Source organism: Neopsephotus bourkii, unplaced genomic scaffold (genome assembly GCF_033783945.1).
Source record: "Neopsephotus bourkii isolate Nb327-2 ecotype Australia unplaced genomic scaffold, CSIRO-AGI_Nbou_v1 NB_234, whole genome shotgun sequence".
Classification (NCBI taxonomy): domain Eukaryota; kingdom Metazoa; phylum Chordata; class Aves; order Psittaciformes; family Psittacidae; genus Neopsephotus; species Neopsephotus bourkii.
Window position 1 is genome coordinate 17,635,926 of NW_026900744.1, and position 22,312 is coordinate 17,658,237.

At 51.2% G+C, this 22,312-nt stretch overlaps 1 protein-coding gene across 2 annotated transcripts in view; it reads left to right on the forward strand.

Moving 5' to 3' along the window:
* The window catches only part of ASTN1 (astrotactin 1), a 53,817-nt gene that overhangs the window by 30,811 nt on the left and 694 nt on the right, over window positions 1-22,312 (forward strand). The window contains exons 9-23 of one of the 2 annotated variants that reach the window (XM_061345640.1): window positions 5,941-6,015; window positions 6,503-6,640; window positions 7,019-7,169; window positions 7,895-8,061; window positions 8,250-8,444; window positions 8,770-8,897; window positions 11,211-11,315; window positions 11,448-11,636; window positions 14,694-14,962; window positions 15,209-15,342; window positions 15,995-16,146; window positions 16,487-16,622; window positions 16,733-16,833; window positions 17,468-17,651; window positions 20,969-21,473. In XM_061345640.1, coding sequence (XP_061201624.1) covers window positions 5,941-6,015; window positions 6,503-6,640; window positions 7,019-7,169; window positions 7,895-8,061; window positions 8,250-8,444; window positions 8,770-8,897; window positions 11,211-11,315; window positions 11,448-11,636; window positions 14,694-14,962; window positions 15,209-15,342; window positions 15,995-16,146; window positions 16,487-16,622; window positions 16,733-16,833; window positions 17,468-17,651; window positions 20,969-21,092 — 2,248 coding nt within the window. In that variant the 3' untranslated portion in view covers window positions 21,093-21,473. Of the gene's footprint in view, window positions 1-5,940; window positions 6,016-6,502; window positions 6,641-7,018; window positions 7,170-7,894; window positions 8,062-8,249; window positions 8,445-8,769; window positions 8,898-11,210; window positions 11,316-11,447; window positions 11,637-14,693; window positions 14,963-15,208; window positions 15,343-15,994; window positions 16,147-16,486; window positions 16,623-16,732; window positions 16,834-17,467; window positions 17,652-20,968; window positions 21,474-22,312 lie in introns of those variants that run through there. The other variant, XM_061345639.1, reaches the window with a different exon arrangement.

Genomic DNA, 22,312 nt, shown 5'->3' on the forward strand with positions numbered 1-22,312 from the left:
ATGGTAACAAGCAGGAGAGAAGCCAGGGGCAAGAAGGACAAATTAATTCCTGAAGCCCTCTGTTCTCAGATCCAGACCCAGCTGTAGTCTCGGCAATGCCATTCTGAAAGATGCCCAGGACCTACTCTATTCCTCTGGGGGATTTGGGGCCACTTTTCCAACACAGCTGTATCCCAGTGTCTCCATGGGAGCCTTCTCCATGTTCATGCTTGAGCTTCTACTTTCCTTCTGCAGCTGTGTTCCTACTCGGCTAGGATACATATTGCCTTGGGTCTCTCCTTATATACCAAAGTTAGCTATGACAAATTGTATGCTGTATTTCCAACATCCTTTTCTGTTCTGGGCAGAGAAACCTAGCAGATCTCATTTTCCCCAAGGTGCAACACAGCCCTAGACTATGATGGGGCTGCTGAAGTCCTCCTGCCCTTCTCTGGGCTCTCAAGGCTTTGACACTGCAGTGTTGGGGCTTTTTCAATGCCACCCTTTGAGAGCCCCTCTCTCGAGCTGTTTGAAGCCAGGGTAATTTTGTGTTTCTTCCTTGAACTTGACAGATTTTTGTTTCAGAAAATGGCAGCAGCTGAAACCACACTTAACTGTCCCTGCTGCAGCTTCCACTATTTATAGGGGCTCTTGAAGGCGTGTCCACTCTAAGCATTGTGATGCCAAGGCCAGCTTGATGTTTAATGAGGGTTTTTTTCCGCACTGCAATCTGTTCCTATGTCCAAGGGCTATTTGGTGCAGCTCCGTCTGCAAGGGCTTGTGACGGTGGAAGTATCTTCTACCTGTCCCTGTGAACCCTGGGCCTCCCCGAGGTCACGCCTCTCTGTCATGTCCAGCATCTTGTCAGAGCCCATATAACTGAAAAACTTGTAACTTTAATCTGGTATTTATGTTTTTTTGGGGGTGGAGGCTGAGCTACCAGGCCATGCTGTCTTTTGTTGCACTCCAGCTCACTCCAAACTCTAGCCTAAAAAGGGTTGTCCACAGGCTCACCTGATAGCGATGTTTGCAAATCCTCTAATCTTTCCCCCCATCCCAGGGCAAGATCAACTGTGCCTGAATTGTTTCTGACCATTGTTTCTCCAATATGCTCCTAACTCCTCCAATACTGGAGCGATGTGCTGCAGCCATGGGTAGCACAAGCCAGGAGGCAAGTCAGTCCCCAGAGAAGCCACGTGGCCCTTAGCAAAGGGGAAGTCAGCAAAGCAGGAACAGTGGGCTCTGCAGATCCCTCTGTGTGTGCTTGGGAGCAACATGATCTGGCTATGACCTCTTTTGCTTTCCTAGGGTGGCATTTTTATCTGAAAACTGATTCCAACCCTTTTGTTTAGATAGGTTTGCCATTGGTTTGTTTTATTTACAGTGATTACGGGTTGACTTGGAGTCTGTTCACTCAGCAGCATCTAATTTTGCTCATGAAGGTGAGCTCCTGTTTGACCTTTATTGGTGATGGCAGCAAGGCTTTGTGTGTTGTGTGTATTTTGGGTACCATGCTGAGATCCATGCCTCTGTGGTACACATTTTACCCAATACATCCAGTCCCTAAATCTTCATTGATTTTTCAAAAAGTAAGACATTTTTGATCATGGGTAGCAGATACATTTGATCAGCTGCTTTTTTTGTGCTTCTCTTCATCTGTTTTAAGCAAACCTGGCTGTTGCTGCTTGTGTGTTCACAGTCTGTCTTCCTACTTTGATATGCATTGTTAATTAGCTGCTTTTCCGCTCTTAACACTAACATTTCCCGAGTAGGATGCAGTTTCCAGCAATCCAGCCAATCCTGCCTTGTCTTTGCTCATCAAACCCAGTTCCTGCGGTTACTTTGTGGTATGACTTGACCAAAAGTCAAATCAGCTCATTCTGCCTTTAGTTAATGAACTGTTACCTGCCCTCATTTGTACTTCTTCATCTCAGCCCTAAGATCAATCCTATGATGGCCCATGGCTTTCCCATCCCCATGTGCTGTTCTTGCCTGGATGCCCTTTTCAGACACCCGATGAGATTTAAGATGGTCTGCATTTAAGAGGTCTTTATCAACGTGCCCTTTCAACTTGTAGTGGGCTTTACCCCAGCATGGTGAGGCTCTAGGTCACTTTAAGGCAATTTAGTGAACGTGTTTGGCTGGGTACTCTCTTCATTTTCTAGCAGCCGGCAAGTGGTGGCCACCACAGCCTTCCTCCCATGCAGAACAAGTTACCCCTTTCTCCACCCTGCTTCCTTGCAGCCATTTTTCCCCACACAAGATCTGAATTAGGGTGATGGCCTGTGCCCTGTGCACCCACCTCCCCTCCCTGGGGTGCCTCTTCTCTTAGGCATGCAGTTATTTCCCTCTCTGGCTGTACACCTGCTCCTCCTGTACCATCCCCATGAACTACCCTCTCCCCACCCCACAAAGGAGCCAGGGAAGCACTGAAGTGACAAGGAAAGCACTTTTCTGCTTAAAGTCTTTTTTTCCCCCTTCTTCTCATTTTTCCCACCCCTTTTTTCTATTTTTTCCTTCTGCCTCTCTCCATCCCCTGCTGTGTGCCTCGGCTTTGCGAGCTTAAAGGACGTCCAGATAAAAAGCTCCTCTTTCTTTCAGATCCTTTCACCAAACCACCCATCCGCCTCCTCCTCCCACCCCATTCTGCTTGCAGATTTATGGGCAGCCTAGGGAGAAAGTGCCAGCATTAGCATTTTTAATAAAGAGCTGCTTGGAAGGGATGGCAGCGGGTGGGGAGGTGGGAAGGGGAGAGGCATCGGCAGCTGAAGCCTGAGCAAAGCCATTGCAAAGCAAAGCAAAGTCAGAGAAGAGCAGGGATGGGCATCACCAGTGGTAGAAGTCGGCAGCTCGGTGCTGTCTGCCTTCTGCTTGTCCCCCATCAGGGTAGTGTAGGCTCTTCATGGGTCCCCAACTTGGTCATTGTGGAAACCCACTGGGGCTGCAGGAGGGGTGCCAGTGCTGCTGGGATGCTTCTTGTCTTTTCAGCCTAGGCTTGAACCCCTGAGCTGCCAGTGAAGGGATATGGTGAGTGTCATTATGTGCACCACTTGCTCCCAGCATACACTTGAAGCTGGTGTTTTGATGCCATGATGGAGTTGGGCATGGCCATCCTCATGCTGCTTGCTCTGTGGGAACCCCCAGGAGCACAGGGAGTCAGGGAATTAGACACAAAGTCACATATTTCAGTGTCATAACAGTAAATTACCTTCTTCTCCACTGGTGTTTCAGCCACGCTCACATGCAGTGACTTCTCAGAGTCCTCTGCAAAGACTGTCTCCTGCAGCCATTCTGACCTCCCTGCCAACTCCTCTCAAACCAGCTGCTCCAGGTTAGCTCAGTGTGGTCACAGGCAGTGGGCTTTGATTGCTCATCCCACCCCTCTTATTTAGAAGAGCTTTGCACGGAGCAAAGACTGGCAGGAGCACAGTTCTCAGTGCTGGAAGTCAATGTGGCCTTGTCCTCTTGGGGCTGCAATTCAAATGTGGCTGGGGTCCTCTTGACGTGGGTTAGAGCATCACCAGCAACACTAGGTTTAGTGGTATTTTGGGAGCTTCCACTCAAGCCTAAATGCAAAGCAAATCATAGCTGATGGTCCAGCTGGAAAAATCAGAGGCCTGAAGATCATTTCAGGAATACACCTTTGGCCATGGGAACTAGCTGACTGAGTGTGGGGAATTTGTTGTTTCTCAGCTGCCCTAGTGATCCCCTATTTTATTGTTTCAGATGCCTACCTTAATGCCAAGGCTTGCAGGGAGCTGAGAGCTATAATTTCTGGCTCATTTAATCCAACCTGGTCAGGCACAGAGCACCTTCTGATCAGTCCTGCTTTCTTCTGAGCTCTGAGGGCCATGCAATCAAAATACCTGCCAAAAGCAACAAAAACCAGAGCAGTGATGTAGCTCTAGTGATCACAAAATGAAGGGAAAGAGTCAGCTGTTTGGGCGTACATGTGTGCACAGGAGATGAAGGAGGGAGTAACAGAGTGACAGGGGCACAGGGGACAAAACACAGTGATGGAGAAGGTGAGGTGTCCCTGAAGGAGGAGATCTTGCCCCATCCTCTGCAGCAGGAGGCACAAGTCAGCAAGGGGGTGTGGGTGGAAATGTCAGTGCTGAGCTCCTGGAGAGCTTCCTCACAGATGAAGGTAGACAAGTGCCTCTTCTTGAGCTGGAGGTCTTGCATGTAGACTGTTTCCAGGCTTACCTCATAAGGCACCATGTCCTTGCAAGCTCAGTGGTGCCTACAGCGTTGATTGTCTTCTGCCATGTATGCACATAGCTAAAGGCTGAACATTCCTTTTAATAGGCCTTTTGTGACCCCCACTAGAGGCAAAGTGGGGAAGGCTGGAGAGCTGCCACATGGTATCATCCTGCAGCATGGAAACCTTTCCCAGCTGAAAACCATCATTACACAAATTTTAGTCACAGATGGCAATTGCAGCCTGGGTGGATGCAGCATGGCCTGGGCACTGACTTCCATCTCCCAAGCAGGTGCAAACCCACCTACAGTGTGTCCCAGATGTGTTGGCATCCATTGACTGCCAGATGTGCCATCCGGCAGAGTCTGTCAGCCACCACAACTCTGCAGTGCCTGTCCGGTGCTGAGCCCTGCTGCAAGCCAAGAGCAGCTCTTCATAACTGCTTTTCTACCCAAGTCAATGTGGAACAATACCTTGCCTCTGCTTTTGTTCCTTGCCTGGCGTGCTCCTGAGAAGCAAGAATAAAACCCATCTGCGGTAGCACTGGAAGGCGGAGGCGTGTGGCATTCAAGGTGTCGTCGAGACGCAAGGAGCACATCGCTTTCTGACTGAAGCTGACCTCATTCAGGTCAATCCGATCTGTGGGCTGAATGTAATCCCCCTCTCCCAGCCGACCGGATGGGAAAATGGCATTGTATGCCAGCAAGGAAATGAGACGTGCACTGTAATCCTGCAATCAGGATTTTTATTTCTTTTTTTTTTGTCCTTGCTGAAATAACTTCAGATTAGAAATTAAAGTGCTTGTGCAGAAGAGCTGTAATTGCCTCTGGAGAAAATCCTCAGGCTTGTCAGCAGCACCTGATACTCTCACCCTGAATTTTAACAGCGGTGATGCAACGGCATGGAAAAGCTTTCCCTCCCCAGATCTGAGCTCTTGCAAAGAGAATTTGGAGCTTTAGCTTTTGGGAGCGTTTTTTGTGCTGGCTAATTCAAAACTCACCACAGTTGAGTCCGGGTGCCTCCCCTTGTTCTGCCATGTCAGCCTTGCTCTGCAAGTGATGCTCTTCCAGTGGGGCTTTGCTGCTGGGGGATGCAGATCACAAGGTGTTGTGGCCATGGGTGTCCCACTAAAGGGCACCAGCCACTGAATCATGATTGCACGTTATGCTGTACTACCTAGGGCAGCAGGGATGGAGGAGATGGGACCATCCTGCTTGGTTCCAGGCTCCCAGCTTGTCTTCCAGACCCATTTTCAGAGTCTCACAGAGGCTGAGGCTTCCTCAGTTCCCCTCCTGAAACAATGAAATCCAAGGGCAATAAGGAAGGTGGTGAAGCTGTGGCCCCAGACCTCACATGCTCCCTTGCAAAAGCCTCACAGAGAGAATTCAGCTGTGGTTTAGTTCTTTTTGCAATTCCATGGCTGTGACACCAAACCCTAAATGAGGTCTGGGCAGGTGGTACCTGAGCATGCAGAAGCTTAATGCTTATGGATGTGGGGGCAACTGGAATGCACTATGTCCTAAAATAATGGGTGTGATACACCACCGACATGTTGGCAGATTGGGGCTGGGGTGAGGATCTGATGTAAGAATCCCAAAATTAACATCTTGGAGGTGGGGCTATTTTATCACCTTGTCCTGGTTTGGTTTGAGTCACCTCATCCCAGGACCCCTCTGCGCAAGAGCTAGGGCCTAAGCAGGGGCAGTGATGTGAGTGCGCAGGGGCAATGCCAGTGTGATGTTTCTGGGTTTCTCTTCTAGGCCTTGGCCATACACTATCTTCCAGCGTGGCTTTGACTTGGTGCTGGGTGAGCAGCCATCCGACAAGATTTTTCGGTAAGTGGTAAAGGCAACCTGGTCAGCACACTTGGGGGCTCAAAGATATGACGGAGGGCATACGGGCAGGCTGGTACTCCAGCTGGTAGGGCTGAGCACAGCTGTCCTGTGCCACCTCCTGGGGACATGCGAGCATGGCTGGGAAGGTTCTACTACAGCTGCCATGTGGGATGCTGGATGCCCAGCAGTCTGTTCCTCTTCTTCATTCCCGACAAGAAAAAGGTTTTAGCTCTGAATGAGGACTTCTACCAAAAAAGGGAAGTGCCTTTTTTTTTGTAATTACCTAAATTACATGTGCTTTTGAGGGGTCATTTGGGTGCATTCAGAGGAGCCACACCACTGTGTGTCTGACACAACCCATCTGTCTTTGCTTGGGCTGGCATTCCTGCAAGGCAGGGTGGAGCCTCAAGGGCTTGGATTTGGGTGGAGGCAGCCCTCAGGACTTGGCATTTCACTCCATGCCAGCCTTTGCTGCTTTCCCTGTCAGGTTCACCTATACCCTGGGGGAAGGTATGTGGCTGCCTCTGAGCAAGAGCTTTGTCATCCCACCAGCTGAGCTGGCCATCAATCCCTCCGCCAAGTGCAAGACCGACATGACAGTCATGGAGGATGCAGTGGAGGTCAGGTAGGTGCAACGGTGGGGAGAGGTTTTTAGGATGCATTTCAAGCAAACAAATTGGCAGTATGTCCTTAGAGTGAGAAGACCAACTCAAAGCATGTGAGGGTTGATGAGAGCTGGGGCCCCAATCCCACACTTTGCAGGTGCAAATTAGCATGTGCTTTGATCTGCCCCATTTAGTGCCTGCAAAGCTGAGCTTTCGGAGGTAGCTGTCATTATCTCAGTAGCCCCTGCCTCTCTCTAAAAGCTTGGCTGCCATTCTGTTCGCTGTCAGACTGAGGGGGACCTGAGCTCCAGAACACCCCACACAGCAGCCGCGGTCATGCATATGTTTGCAACATCTCATCAGAGCTGTGACACTCCTCCTCCTCCTCCTCCTCACAGGGAAGAGCTGATGACCTCCTCCTCCTTCGACAGCCTGGAGGTCCTCCTTGATTCCTTTGGCCCCGTCCGTGACTGCTCCCGGGACAATGGGGGCTGCAGCAAGAACTTCCGCTGCATCTCAGACCGCAAGCTGGATTCGACAGGCTGTGTGGTGCGTGGTCCTCTGGGGATCTGCAGATCTCCTTCAGTGTGCACAGGGAGGGGGAGAGTGGAAGGGGAAAGGCTGCATCTTTCCTCCTTTGCCATTGCTTCAGGATGGTTATTTTGGGGTTCTGCAACAAGAAGAGATGTTTCTGGGCTGATATCTCCTCCATCCCTGACCTTGCTGCACACATGCACAAAGGAGTGAGATCTCATCAGCTTGCTGGCTCTCTGGGAGGTCCCACATCACTCACACATGTACCCTATCCCCAAAACAGCACAGCTGCTTTGCTCTGCAGAGAAAATGTGTGCCTCAAAATGGAGGTGTTTGTGGGGCTGGGGAATCCTGCTGTGATACCACTGGAGCTGGACATCAGGGTGGAGGCTGTGAGTATGGGGCACAGGGTGGGCTTGGAAAGCACAGCATTGCTTTGGTGTTCACTGAAGATGGGTGCTGGTAAGCAGGCTTGATTCCAGCACATTACTTTGGTATGGAGCAGCTTGGGTGGCTCCCATCCCAGGGTCTGCACTCCCCAGGGCTGCAAATAGGCTTCTGTGCGGGAGGAATATCTGCAGTGGTGGGCAGTGTTGCAGCCACCCGTCCTGCAGCCCCTGAGCAGCTCTCAGGCTGCGATTTCCAATGGAGAGCAGTGCTGGAGCCCTCCCCTCTGCTTGAGCCCCTGGGCAGAGTACTTGCTCAGGGACTTTACCTCTTGCTTCTCCCACCCCTGCCAGTGCCCAACAGGACTGAGCCCCATGAAGGATGGCACAGGCTGCTATGACCGTCACGTCGGTGTGGACTGCTCGGATGGCTTCAATGGCGGCTGTGAGCAGCTGTGCCTGCAGCAGATGGTCCCCCTGCCTGATGACCCCCTGCTCTACAACATCCTCATGTTCTGTGGGTGAGTGACCCGTTGCTGCCTCAGCCATTGGGACACTCCTGAAGTGCTGCTGTACTTTGCTGCTGCCACCCTGAGCTCATAGCGCTGGGAGGGAGGGTTTCCTCTGTTCCAGATGTCCCTGCTGGGGTGGCCCCATTCCCTATGGGTGGAGGCTGCAGCTGATGGTGGACCCTGTGCTGGCTTCCCAGGTGCATTGAGGACTACAAGCTGGCCACAGACGGGAGGTCATGCCAGCTCATCTCGGAGTCGTGCCCCGAGGTGGGGGACTGCGGTGAGCCCCGTGAGCTGCCCATGAACCAGACGCTATTTGGGGAGATCTTCTATGGCTACAAAAACCACTCCAAGGAGGTGGCTGCAGGACAGGTGCTCAAAGGGACGTTCAGGTGAGCTGGGGATGTGGGGAGGTGACCCCAGCAGGGTCAGACCTCACCATCCTCTCAAGAAGGCAGCAGGGGAAACCACGTGGGGCTGGACCTTAGCAGACTGCCTGGTCCATCCATGTCTGGCCAAGCTTTGTGGGAGGTGGAGGGGCCGGTGGGCAGGGCATATCTGAAGCTTTCCATCAGAGTAGATATCTTTGTGACCTGTGCCCGAAGGAAAGACTTCTTGTTGGGTGCCTTTATGGCATTGGTCACTGGCTGGTGAAGATGATCCCTGGCAGTTCCCCTGTTTTCCAGCCCTGTTCTCCTCTCTGCAATTAACTTCCAGGCAGAACAACTTTGCCCGTGGCCTGGAGCAACAGCTGCCAGATGGGCTGGTGGTGGCCACAGTGCCCCTGGAGAACCAGTGCCAAGAGCAGCTCTCTGACCCCATGCCCGATCCTGAGTTCCTCACTGGTGAGTATGTCTGACTGGACCTACACTCTCCCAACAGGGCAGGTATTGGTGTGGGTGGCTTCATCACCTAACCCTCTCAGGAGATATATCTGGTCTGGATTTAGCATCCTGTGTTCATTTGCAGCAGCAGGGCTTAAGAGGAAAGCATTAAAAACAAAGGAGAGGGAGAGGCTGCAGATTCATGGTGTGGTGTAAAAGCTCAAGGGTCTATTGGATATTTGGAGTATTTGCAAAAAGGATTTTTTTTTAATTCAAGGCAAACAAATTTTCCAAGTATCTTTCCAAAAGTATTTCCAAATCAGGAACCCTTTGTCATATATGGTAATATATGCTTCATATATAATGAAGCATTCAAAACCTGCCTCAAGCAAACCAGAACGTCTTGGTTTGTCCTGCCAGAGCATCGTGGGCCATGAGCAACAGGATTATAATGGATTTGTACATAACCTTCAAGAAATTACCCTTCTTCCACCAAGTTGCCAGCACTGATGAATAGCCTTTGTTTCCTTGGTGTTTGTTGCCATTGGCTGAAATTGCTAAGGACACTGGGCAGCTACTAAAAGAGAGGTGCGGATAGTAAGGTTATTTTGGAAGGTGTCTGCAGGGTGGTATTTTACAAGACCTTGTGAATTCACTTCATTTGGCAGAGCTCCTAGGAGGGTTTTGGGGAGCATATGTGGGCTGCATGCAGGGTGCAATGGGTGCTGGTTCCCCCAACAGCACATGGCAATGTAAGTGTGTGTGCAGGCAGATGCAGGCAGGAGAAGGGTGACAGTGGGTCCACAGGCCTGAGATACCCCAAGAGAGCTGTGTCTGGTGGGTCACTCCTGCAGCCATGGGGATACTCAGCCCTGCCTGGAAGTGATGGAGGACACCTGCCTCTCCATGGGGCTCTGCTGCCCTTGACATGATTACGTGGTTGTAAGGAAGGCACTGCCTCTGTGGACTCAGCATCAGAGCAGGGTTATGAGACTGGGACTCCCCTGGCAATTATGCCAGGGAGGCAGAAGCCAGTAAATTATCCTATTAATTTCCCACTGCTCTGCTGGCTCTTTGTGCCTGATCAAAAAAAAAAAAAAAAAAAAAAGAAAGAAAAGAAAAGAAAAAAAGGGAAAATTAGTAAAATCTTCTCTGCTTGTCAGTGAGCAGGTCTGGATATTGCTGTGAATACACAAGAGGCAGAGCTGCTGAGTAAGGAAGGGCTGGTTTTGCATAAACACTTTACAGGGAAGAGCAAGGCTTTGAAGCTGTGTTGGTAGCAGCCAACACCGAAGGGAGAGGCACTGGAAGGCAAAAGATCTTATCCTCCTTATTCTCTGCCTTCATTTGTTGTTATGGAGCGGGGGATGCCCAGTTATCCTCCTGAACTCCTGCTGTGAGGCTGGTTAGCAGCAGAGTTTGCTGCTTTGCTGTCAAGTGGAGACGAGCCATGATGGCTGTACAGCAGTGGAGCTGCGAGGGAGGAGGTGGCTGTGTCCAAGCATCCTGCTTAGCACACGAGGGTTGTTCTGATCACCAAAATCAGAGCCATGAGCACCCTTCAATTCAATTTCTGGGACTTTGGCCAAGGCTCGGTGGCCTCTGTCCCTCTGCTCATGGAAGCTGAGTTACTGCATGCCTTGGCTTGTTCTCTAGGCAGTGGCTACCCAGCCCTAGTCTCCATGAGTTTCTTGTTCCCATAATGCATATGGATGCAATGGATGGACAATGGGATATCTTTGCCCCTAGAAGGAGACACTTTGGGTTCTGCTCAGCCCCATTACTGCTATAATGTCCTGAGGGAGCATGAGCATTGACAGGAGGGCAGTTTTCCCTGTATGTGTGTCTCCTGTTCGGCTCAGTACTGGACAAAGGTGACCTGTGGCCTCTTGGTTGGCCACACTTGGGGACACATGGCGTGACGGTGACCGTTCCCAGGCCTGCAGACAGCTCATTAAAAAGGGTAGCTCTCATTAGTGAAATAATTAGCACACCTGGGCAGGACTTGGGAGCGGGCACTGGAAAGGAAGCAGAAGGGGAGTACAGGAGGAGGCTCATTATCTTGTGACACAGAGCCCCCAGTCACAGGATGAAATGAGCCCATGTGCCTTCCTTCAAAGCCGTGGTTTTAATTGCCAGGGAGCAGCTGACCCTCTGCTCTGAATGCCTCGCTGCCTCCTCAGGGGGATGTGGTGTGTGCACAGTCCTTTTCCCCAGTTTCTTTCCACCCCACCAGCAGCATTGCCCCAGGCACAGCGCAAGGGGCTGAGGCCATCCCCATGGTAAGGCATCCCTGGGCAGTGGCTCTGAGCCCCTGTGTCTTTTCTCTGGCAGGAATGGTGAACTTCAGTGAGGTGTCTGGGTACCCCCTTTTGCAGCACTGGAAGGTGCAGTCTGTCATGTACCATGTCCGGCTCAACCAGATGACCATCTCCCAGTGTAAGTGTATGAGGATGGGGGGAAGAAGTGAAGAAGGAGTGGTGGGCTTGGCTCCCCATTGCAAGGTGCAGGGAGATTGCAATGGCTTGGGGTTCTCTGGGATCTGAGCATCTCCTCCCATCTTCTTCCCAGCCTTTAGCAATGCACTCCACTCTCTGGATGGGGCCACCTCCCGTGGAGATTTCATGGCACTGCTAGACCAGTTTGGCAATCATTACATCCAGGAGGCAGTGTATGGCTTTGAGGAGTCCTGCTCCATCTGGTATCCCAACAGGCAGGTCCAGAGGCAGCTTTGGCTGGAGTATGAGGACATCAGCAAAGGTAAGAGCCCTGCTTGTCCCAAGGAAGGGTCTGTACAGCCACCCCATGGGAGGGAGAAGCATAGCAGGGAAGTGCCTATTTCATGTCAGGGCTGTGTCCCATCTGTTTTTCTTATTTGCACCCTTTGAAGCTGGCCAAAGAACTATGTACTGCAGCAGCATTAGTCTGGGCCAGAAAGGAAGATAAATACTACATCCCCAGGGAGATGGAAGATGAATGCACTAATCCCACCAAGCCGTCCTGCCTTGTTCTGGACTTAACTGTTATTTGTCTTTAATCTTGTTACTTCCTTCCTTTTGTCTCTGCCATATCTGCTCTCTTCCACTTGCATCCTATGGCAAGTGGAAGACTTTTCTCCTTTGAATGTGTTTTCGTCTCCAGGGCTATCAGCAATGTGCTTTTAGTGTCTGGAAGACAGTTATGAAGTGGAAGGTTCCCCATGGTGCAGAGGGCATCTGGCACTGCTGCACCTCCTCTGGTGTCCTCACCGAAGTGAGGTGTGAAGGGTCCGTGGTGGAAGGGGTTTTGCAGGGAGGTGATGGCTGGTTTGGATGCAGGCTCTCCAAGAGCAGCAGCAGCCTAATGTCTGCCTGCTGCCAGCTGTCAGCAGGACCACAGCATCTCTTGTGCTGGCCTCTGCAAAGCTGCCTGCAGGCATTTTGCTGCCTGTGCTGGGGATGTTGGGTTGCACCACCCAGGTTTGTGCAGCAAACAGGAGCCAGCTCCCAAGCCCAGACAGGGGGACGCTGAGTGGAGATGCTGCTTTTGAGGTGACCTTGGTTTGTTGATCCCTGCCCAGGAGCTCCCAGGTGCAGGCAGCTCACATGGAGCTCACAGGCACCATGAGCACCGCATCGTTTCCATCATGAAGCTTCATAATTCTCAGCATTGGCACCACCTCATAGTGCTGCTCTTGCTGTGTCCTGGCCACAGAGATGTTTGTTTTCTCTCCAAGGGCTCTTACGTGGGTAAGGCTTCTTTCCGAGCCTGAGTCTTGATCCTGTGTGCTCAGACCTCCTGCAGCCTGGACATCTTCCCAAGCCCACCTGCTAGAGTACAGACCCATTGCTGTTTTGCTGTGGGCTGTCTCCAGATGTATCATCTTTTGATTGCAAGTACTTTTTTTTTCCCCTGCAATTTCCTCCTCTTTGATTTTCCTGCTTGGAGGCTTTTCAGGTCTGGCAGTCTCTTTCCACCCACAATATCGCGTTTCGTTTTCACTCTGGCACCTGCCACTTTCTCTCCTTTGCTCTTTGTTTGCAAACGTCAGGAGCTGGATATTGATTGAGAAATTGCAAGAGACAAATCATTCCCTGGCTACTCTGCTTTCCCTCGGTGCCTGCTAAGTTGCAATTCACAGCCAGCCCAAAGTGATCCATTTCCAGCTTCCTGGGGGGGGCAGAGTAATGCTCTGGTACCCCAGGCTTTGTTCAACAGCCTTGTTTTCTTTGCAGGAGTCTTGAGGATAGGCTAGTGCTGGCCCTCTTCTCAGTAAGCCTTTGAAATAGGAAGATTTTCCTATTAAGCCATGGGTGTGCTCTCTGGCAGGTCTCCACAGCAGCCAGCCTGCACCAAGCCACCACTGCTGATGCTCTGAACCTGTTCCAGGAGAGAGGCTTTGCCTGGGGATCCTTCAGCTTCCTCTGACCCCACTGACCATCAACAGTAGTCCCTCTGGGCCCAGCTTTCTTCAGTGTAGACCCAAGGACATCCTTTGGCAGGGGTTTCAGGTGAAGAGCACTGGTCCCCACATGGCAAAGCTCACAGCAGCAGAGTGATGCTAGCCAGGGCAGCAGTGAGCAGATCCTACCTACTTGACTGCTGTGCCAGGACTTTTCCCCTTGTGTCAAATTATTTCCTGCTATGGGAGTGCTAGAGAAAAGTCCACCAAATGCTGGGTCTGGCTCACTGCCCTGTGTGATGTGGACACAATGGCATCAACCATTAGGCACCTTCACATGGAACTGTGAAAAGCATAGACCATGGTGATGCTTTCCTGGTGCAAATCTTTGTTCTGAGCCTGTTGAGTTGCAGGGTCAGCAGGGCAGGACCTGCAGATAGTCCCCCATGCACACGGGGCAGAAGGTAAACGAGCCCTTAGTTTCTTCACAGGCTGGGAGTCTGTGGTCCCAATGGGTGACATATCTGCCTTCATGTCACCATTTTCTTTCACTTCAAGATGATGCTAAGCCCTTAGGGAAAGACCCTATCTCCTTGCTCAACTACAACTTTGTCTACCTCTGTCATGCCCCATGACAGTGCAAAGAGATAGGAGCCAGGCTAGAGCCATGTCCTGAAAGGGAACTGCTTCCAGTGTCCCTTCCCCTGCATAGGGACTGAGGGCAGGAGGGATGATGGGGCTGGAGAGAGGCTTGGTGGCTTTGTAGCCATCTCAGGAGCTTCCTGGGTGTCTTGAGACACTGACAAGTCTTCCCTGCTCATTTTGAGATTTTTGGTGCTGCTGGCTGTGCATCTTCGAGATGGGAAGAAGGCACTGAGTCAGCATAGACTGTGTGCGCCCTGGACTGACGCTCATCCTCTCTGGTCTCATCTTCAGGTCTGTCACATTAGCTTTGATGGAAATCCTTGTGAACTGAGTGAGTTGACTGAAGAAATCAGCTGTGGTGCCAGGAGGGCTTTTGCAGTGGAATGGTTTGGTCAGGGGCTTTAATGGGGCATCAGCATGGGGTGAAGGTGCCCACACAGATCCTTCATCAATCTCCAGCCACATGAAGGAGGCTTCTTCTTGCGGAGACCTGCTGCAAGGGTGGTTCATCCCAGTGGCAGGCAAAGAGCTTGGGCTGGGGAAGCTGAGGCACTGGGAGACAAAATAACCTGATGGTAGAGTCCAGAATGGACTTTTAGTCCTGATTCCTCTTCTGAAGATCAGTGAGCACCTCATCCCTACAGAGGAAATGGGGACCTCTGAAGAATACAGAAGGGTCTCTAGGCAGCATTGCCTCTCTCCTGGGTGGATGGCAGGGCACTGGCCCCCTTCCATCCGCTTACTGATGGCTTGGAGCCCACCCTGGTGCCCCTCTTTTCCTCCTTTCCCAGGAAACTCCCCCTCGGATGAGTCGGAGGAGCGTGAGCGGGACCCCAAGGTGCTCACCTTCCCCGAGTACATCGCCAGCCTGTCCGAGTCAGGCACCAAGCGCATGGCAGCCGGTGTGCGGATGGAGTGCCAGAGCCGCGGGCGCTGCCCCTCCTCCTGCCCACTCTGCCATGTCACTTCTAGTCCCGACGTGCCAGCCAAGCCCATCCTGCTGGAGGTCACCAAAGCAGCCCCCATCTACGAGCTGGTCACCAACAACCAGACACAACGGGTGAGGAGCCATTGGCTGGGGCTGGTGGGGTGGGCATGGGGAGGTGGCAGGACAGCATCGAAGTGATCTTTGCAGGCAGCTTGCAGGCATCATGTCAAGCTGTGGCAGACCTTGCCCACTGGCCAGCCCTGCTATCCAGCGTGGACAGACCATGCTGAACCCACCGAGGGATGGATGAACACTGACTTGATTTGTGGTAGGATGAGAGCTCACCTGCCCAGTGCTTACCCCCTTCCTCTCTCTCAGCTCTTGCAAGAGGCCACCATGAGCTTGCTGTGGTGCTCAGGGAGTGGGGACGTCATTGAGGACTGGTGCCGCTGTGACTCAAGTGCCTTTGGGGCTGACGGGCTGCCCACCTGCGCGCCTCTCCCGCACCCCATGTAGGTCTCCATAGGTGCCCAGCCTGGCCTCTGGTTGTGATGGGTCTGGGAGGAGGAGGTGATGGCTAATGGCATGGTAACAGATGTTGGTGGGGCTGGGGTGGTGTTATGGAACAGGTTTGCAAATGGATAGAGGGGACCTGGAAATCAGGCAGAGGGTGCAGAGATGCAGTATCTTTTCTAAATCCAGCTGAAAACTGATTTTAGATCCATTCTAGTAGAGCATTGCCAGAGAAGGAACCCTTTGGACCAGAGTGCCTAGAGCTAGGAGTATGAGAGAGTCTTCTCTCCTGAGGTTGCTGTCTCCCATGATTATAGCTTTGAAATGATTGAAGAAAAGTAATTCAAAACCAGTCCCTACATACTGTCTTACAGAAACCAACTCATTTCTGGTACATTTGCATGTGGTCTGCACAGCAGTGAGTGGCACTAGCAAATACACTCATGCTGCCTTTTACATCAGCCATAGGGACTGGTTGGAGAGGTTGTCCTCAGGATCTCTCCCATACTCTATGCCTCAACCTGGTGGTTTTGCTGTCTTTTTAAGGCACAGAGGAGCAGCAAGGCGGTGATAGACATGGGTGAGGGTGAGCATGGGTGGGTGGCAGATCTCTTCTTCCCAAGAATCTGACCAGCTGACATTGCCCCCTAGCCTCCGGCTCTCCACTGTTCATGAGCCCAGCAGCACACTGGTGGTGCTGGAATGGGGACACTCGGAGCCCCCCATCGGGGTGCAAATCGTTGACTACCTCCTCCGTCAAGAGAAAGTCACTGACAGAATGGATCACTCCAAGGTGGAGACAGGTGAGTGGGGACTCCACTGGTTCTCTCTAGGGAGAGTGGGATGGAGATGTTGGAGGAGAGCCTCTGTCTCTCTATTTACAAGTGGGAATGTATCCAGTATTGTGTGAAAAAGAAAGCAGCCCATCTTCTGCCCACCATGCTGCACAAGTGGCAGCTCCATGCCATGGTGATGAGCCTTGCTAGAAGAGCCGTGGGTCCATTTCTGCACCAACTTCATGCATGAGCCTTGGTCCCCCTCAACAGCAGGCAGCGTGTTAGCAGGCACAGACCTCAGCAGCTCTCCACAGCCCTGGGGACACGTGTGTCATCACCCACAGCACATCCTCCCCTCTCTCCCTAGAGACTGTGCTGAGCTTTGTGGATGATATCATCTCTGGTGCCAAGTCACCCTGCGCCATGCCGGCCCAAGTGCCTGACAGGCTGTCCTCCACCATCTCCCTCATTGTTCGCTGCCTGGAGCCTGACACCACCTACATGTGAGTTGCCTCCCCTGTGCCATGCCCGTGGCAGCACTGTTGCTCTGATGCTCCTTTCTTTGCATGAGGTCTTGGGAGTCCAGAGCTTCACCTTTTTCCTTCTCTGCCAGGTTCACACTCTGGGGAGTTGATAACACAGGAAGACGCTCCAGGTCCAGTGATGTGACAGTCAAGACCCCCTGCCCTGTGGTAGATGACGTGAAAGCTCAAGGTGAGGTGGAGGGAAATGGCTGGACTGTGATACTTGGGACCAGCAGCAGGGGGTTCCCCCTTCCAGCAATTCCCTGCACACATCTTGCGTCCTGGCTGTAACATCTCCTTCACCCATGGTGGCCCAGGTGCTGCCGTGGGGTATTCAGGGTTGGTGTGGAGGGTGGCAGGAGGCACAACTCCTCTCTGCAATGCAGAGGCACTCTGTGCTTCTGGAAGGATAGGAGGATGGGTGGAGGGGCAGGCATGCAGCACATACCAAAATAGCCAAGACAACCTGCCTGTCCTGCCCTGCCCTGAAGTCAACTGGTAGTGTAGGTGGTGGTTGCACTCAAGAAACCCCAGTTGCATACCTTCTCAGAAATAAATGGTATTTCATTCACTAACAGTGCCTGAAGACACCACATGTTTCTTTCCTTAATTGGACTGAATTACGGGAACCTAACCTAGACTGAGTCTGGGGAATACCATCTACTCTGTTGCTCCTCCACTGGGACTTTTTCTTGATATAACTAACAGTAACTCAGAGGACAAACCTTGGCTTTGATCTTGGCTCTAGAGCTGATCTTTAGTCTGGTGGGCTCTATTCATGGCATTCCTTTCAGCCTACTGAATATCTTTATACTTCTGTGCAGAAATAGCAGACAAGATCTACAACCTCTTCAACGGCTACACCAGTGGTAAGGAGCAGCAAACAGCCTACAACACTCTGCTGGACCTGGGTTCCCCTAGCCTGCACAGAGTCCTTTACCACTACAACCAGCACTACGAGAGCTTTGGGGAGTTCACCTGGCGCTGTGAGGATGAGCTGGGGCCCAGGTAGGCTCAGAAGCTGGGTTAGCTGGGAGGGAGGCCTGCCTACCAACAAGCTTATCCCTTGTAGATGTTGGTGACTACATCTACAGGAAGGTGACTCTGGCAAATCTCATGAATTTGATGACAGAGCTTAAAATCTCACAGTGGTGTTCCTGTTTTGTTGGATGCTGTGCATACGTTTGATGTCCAGCCGTCTCCCTTGAAGGACCATAGACACAGGGCAAGTTGGAAGGCAGTAGACCACTGTCAACCCCTCATCCTTGACCATCCCACTAGTCCTATACTGTCAAGTTTTTCCTAGTTTGTTCATGCTATGCAGGGTGGGAAGGGGAAGAGATTCTCTTCTTCCCTCAGTAGCTGCTGCTACATGGAATAATGCATGGAAAAAGTCTTGGAAAAATATTGCACAGCTGAGTTTGGTTGCAGTGTGCTAGAGAAGGGCCCCGGGCTTTGATGAAATTGACTCACTGTCAGTTGTGGTCCAAAGCAGGCAGTAGATTGACCTTGGGTCTGAATTGCATGTGTTCCCTCCCTTTCGATGCATGTCTGTGGTTGTGTGGGATGATCTCAGGGACATGAGCGTTTTAGTGCCCAGGCAGTGTTGAGCTGCCACAGCAGGTTTTGAAGGAGGTGGCCCTGATCTCTTCCTCGCTGAAAACATCCCTTCATGCCTAACTGAGAACCATGTCCTCTCCCTTGGCTCCTCCAGGACATTGCAGCCCCTCCAGTTGCCTGGGGGTTGGTTGCCTCATGTCCTGGGCTTGCCGAGACAACCAGATGTTCACTTCTCCCCTTATCCTTTGACATCTGCTTTTGTCTGCATGGTTTCCTAGTGATGTGGATGCTTCCAGTTGGTTTAACATGCTCACTGCGAGATTGTGTGGGCTGCAGTGGTGTTTCACAGCATCTGGCCTCCAAAGAGCCAGAACCTTGAGCCCATCCTAATTGAAGTAATCAGGATTACTTCAAGTGTATGTCAGCATCAGCTCCTATCTATGAAATGTATGGCCTCCACCTTACCCCCTGTTTCAGACCTCCTCTTGCTGGTCTCACCAGTAGCTGTCTTCCAGCCCCGCTTCTCCACGTGATCACTTGTGGATTTCTAGCAGAAGACTGGAGATCCTCTGAATACCTTCTCTGTTCTCCAGCCCTCTGGTATTTGATCAGAAAGACACAACAAATATCTGGTGGCTGTCATGCACTTAGTGTCTTAGGCATATCTCCTAGTCCAGCTTTGGTGGGAAATTCCTAAGAGATCCTACACTCCTTGGGTAAAAGCTGGGATCCCTCCTTTTTCCCCTTTTCCCATTTATGTTCTAAGAAATGTGAACTCTTTGAGGCACACCCTTAAAGCTCAGTAGCGACATCCCTGTGGTTGGAGTCTTGTTTAAGCTGAGGCTTCCACCAGCTCCCCTGCCTAGGATTGCTTCATTTCAATGACACTGAATGGGATCATCAGACTTGGACTTTCATCTCACCTTTGTCTTGGGCCCAGCTGTGGTGATGCTGCTCTTTCTCAATTTCCAAATGTGAAATCCAGCCCCGGTTTGCAAAGGACATCTCTCATCTTTTGTGGTGGTTTGCATAAGGAGCACATAAAATTCTTTATGTGACAGATTGGAGTCATCACACAGCCACTGCCATCATTGCAGCTGAGCAATACCATAGCCTCTCACTGCCTCAGTGAGGAGACCAAGGACCATACAGAACATAAGGTGGAAGCTGCCTTCTCAAGCCCGACAAGGCAGATGTGTATTGACATGGAGGAGCCAAAAATGCCACTGAATTGCCCAGATGTTAGCTTTGCTGTGTGAGTCAATGAGCCAGAGGGTTAATTCCAGCCTCTGGAAATTCTGGAGTGCTTAGGATGGGATGACGCAAGTTGCTGATGAAGTGTTTGCAGCTCGCACTACTTGGAAAGAGACATTTAGGCAGCTGCAATGGGTTCTGGTGATGACAAATCTTGGAAAGCAGACCTCCTGTTTGATCGTCTGTGAGGGCGAAGCATCCAGACTGATGGTGACAGGACAAATCACTTGCAGATGACATTATTTAGCCAGCAGACAGAGTGTTTGTTTGACTGTTGCTGATGCTCCTTTGAAATCCTGAATGTGGACCCACACGAATGACTTTACCATGTCCCTCCTCTTCCACGTGGCCATGCCGCCTTCTGGCTCTGCTTGTTTGGGGTGCCCCCACCTCCCTTCTTGGAGACGCTGGCTGCTGGAATGAAGGAAGTGAGGGTGTGTGCAGATAACTTGCTGGGGTTACAAAAGAGAGTGCTCTCTCCCAATCCAAGAAGGGCTGCAGAAAGCCCTGCACTTGGCATAAGAAGAAATGGAGGGAAAGCCGCGTCATTTTCTAGCAAGTAATAAGTGGAAATGGGATTTGATGCAAAGCCTGGTGAAGTCTGGTTGTGTCTATGGGCTTTGAGCCAAAATCTGTGGGATCACATTCAACATTCCTGTGAGAGTACATGTGATGCTGGAGGAAGAGAAGCAGTCCCAGCACCTTGTCTAGGTGTCTATATGTGGGGACCAGGACAAGTGAGAGGCCACATACCTTCTCATGGCTGGAAGACCTGGGCAGCTTGGGTAGCTATCTATGGAGTCAACACTGTGCTAAGCACCTCCACCCCTCTGCTGTGATCTGGAAGTGAGTGCTGAGGCTTTGGATATCATGTGGCTGCAGAGCTGGGCAACATATTGGTGGCTGCAGACCTGCCCCTTTGAGCTGCAGCCATATCCACAACAAATGTCTTGAGGGTTCCCTCTCCGGAAAAGTCAAGGTTGGCTCTGGGATAAATTAATTCCTCTCTAAGCAGCTCTGCCATGGTGCACGTGGCCTGGAGGAAGGTTTGGAGGGGATGTGGATGGTCCTCCATGCTTGGTACACGTACCCGTGAGCTGTCCCACCAGCCACAACACAGCCATGTGCTCCACACGCAACCCCTGCTTATCCAAGTAGGAATGTGACAGTGTGTTTTAAGAATGTGCTTTCCCTAACATCATGATCTGTGCCTCCACTGCCTATTCTGTGCTGAACAGATGCTGAGTTAAAGCTACCAAGGGGATGTATCTTCTGTCTGTACTAACACACCAACTGACCTTGAAGCTGGTTAGAGAACTTATTCCAGCTCTTGAGACACTTAAAATTTTGTCTGGGTTTCCAGGCACATGTGATACTCACCTTCGAGGCACTTGATCTGAATTTATTGCCTCCAGATTTGCCAGGTTCCCTGGACATCGCCCAAAGTGTTAAGACAAGTTTAAAATGAACATAACATGTTTTATCTTAACAAACCATTTTTCTTGATAAAGGTATTACAAGCACAATTTTAAGAGGAAGAATGTGAAAAGGAGAGAACACAATTTAGGTCATATTTGGCCGGGATCCTTTGCACCCTTCCAGTATCTCATTCAGCATGAGGGGTTGGTAACTTAGCACTTTCTTGCTATCAGAACAAGCCCACACTAAGGCTATCTTGACCTGGGGGTGCTGCGTGTCAGTCTTCTGCTGAAGATGGATTCTTCCTGGACCTCCTCTCCCTCTTGTCATACAACCTTCTTTTCTGGCTTTCTTGGCTGCGTGATGGCTCTTTATGAAGCGCTACTGCCATGACCTGCCTTTCCTTGTTTTGTTCTCTGCAACTGGGAGATGCAGAATGCACATACAAAGAACTAGGGAGGTCTAGCCAAATCCCCTGCTCTCTCAGAGCTTTTTGGATCAAACCTATGTTGTATGCCTCAGTATGTTCCTTCCAGTTTGCATGTTGTCCTGTGGGACACATTTTCTAAACTGTTATTAAATATTACAAGTCATCTACCAGGAGTGTCAGTCATTGTACTTATATCTTGTGATACTGCATCTTATGAGGTTGATAGTTCTTATCTCACTTTCAACCTCCCATAATGACCCCCACAAGCCAGGCATGGTATTTTGACAAGGGAACAATGCTCCCAGCATACGTGCCTTTTCTCTGCCCTTCCTGCAATGTCACTGTCCTACAATAAGCCATGAGTGATCAGCACACTTCCCAAACATCACTTCATGGAGAGGACACACATGGTGACACTGCACTGGGCTGGCCACACATGTCGTGCCTGGCACCTTTTAGCATTTCTCCACACGCCTGCAGTACTACTGGCTTCCACTTTCCCACCCTGTTATATTTGGGGTCCAGTAACTGCAGCAGTGACTGGTGATGCCATTTGGGTCATTGATGTCCATCCCAAGGAGTGTTGGGTGTTTCCCAGCTATACCTGCGACTTCCCCTCAGTAAACCCAGCCTTGTTATGGGGATGATACAGGGTGGAAGAAGAACGAGGGACAGAACAGGGAAGTGTGAGTGCCAAGACCAGTGCTGCAGGTCCAGTAGCACAATGTTGGCATGGGCATCTCTGACCATAGTAGGGGCTGTTCTAATATGCATTTAGGCTTGCAGTGGTGCCACAGGGCCAGTGTGTCCCCCCAGCCATGCTGTCCTCCTTGGACAGTATCAGGCTCCACTCAGCTGCTGTCTATACTCCCTGACTCTTGTGTTGTGTCTTCTCCCTCCAGGAGCTCTGGCAGTGTACTAAATGGTCTTTGGTTTTCTCTCCTCATATGCTCCTCCTGCCCTTCCCACCATTCCCCCATGGTGTCTCCATCACCCCCGCTGCCCC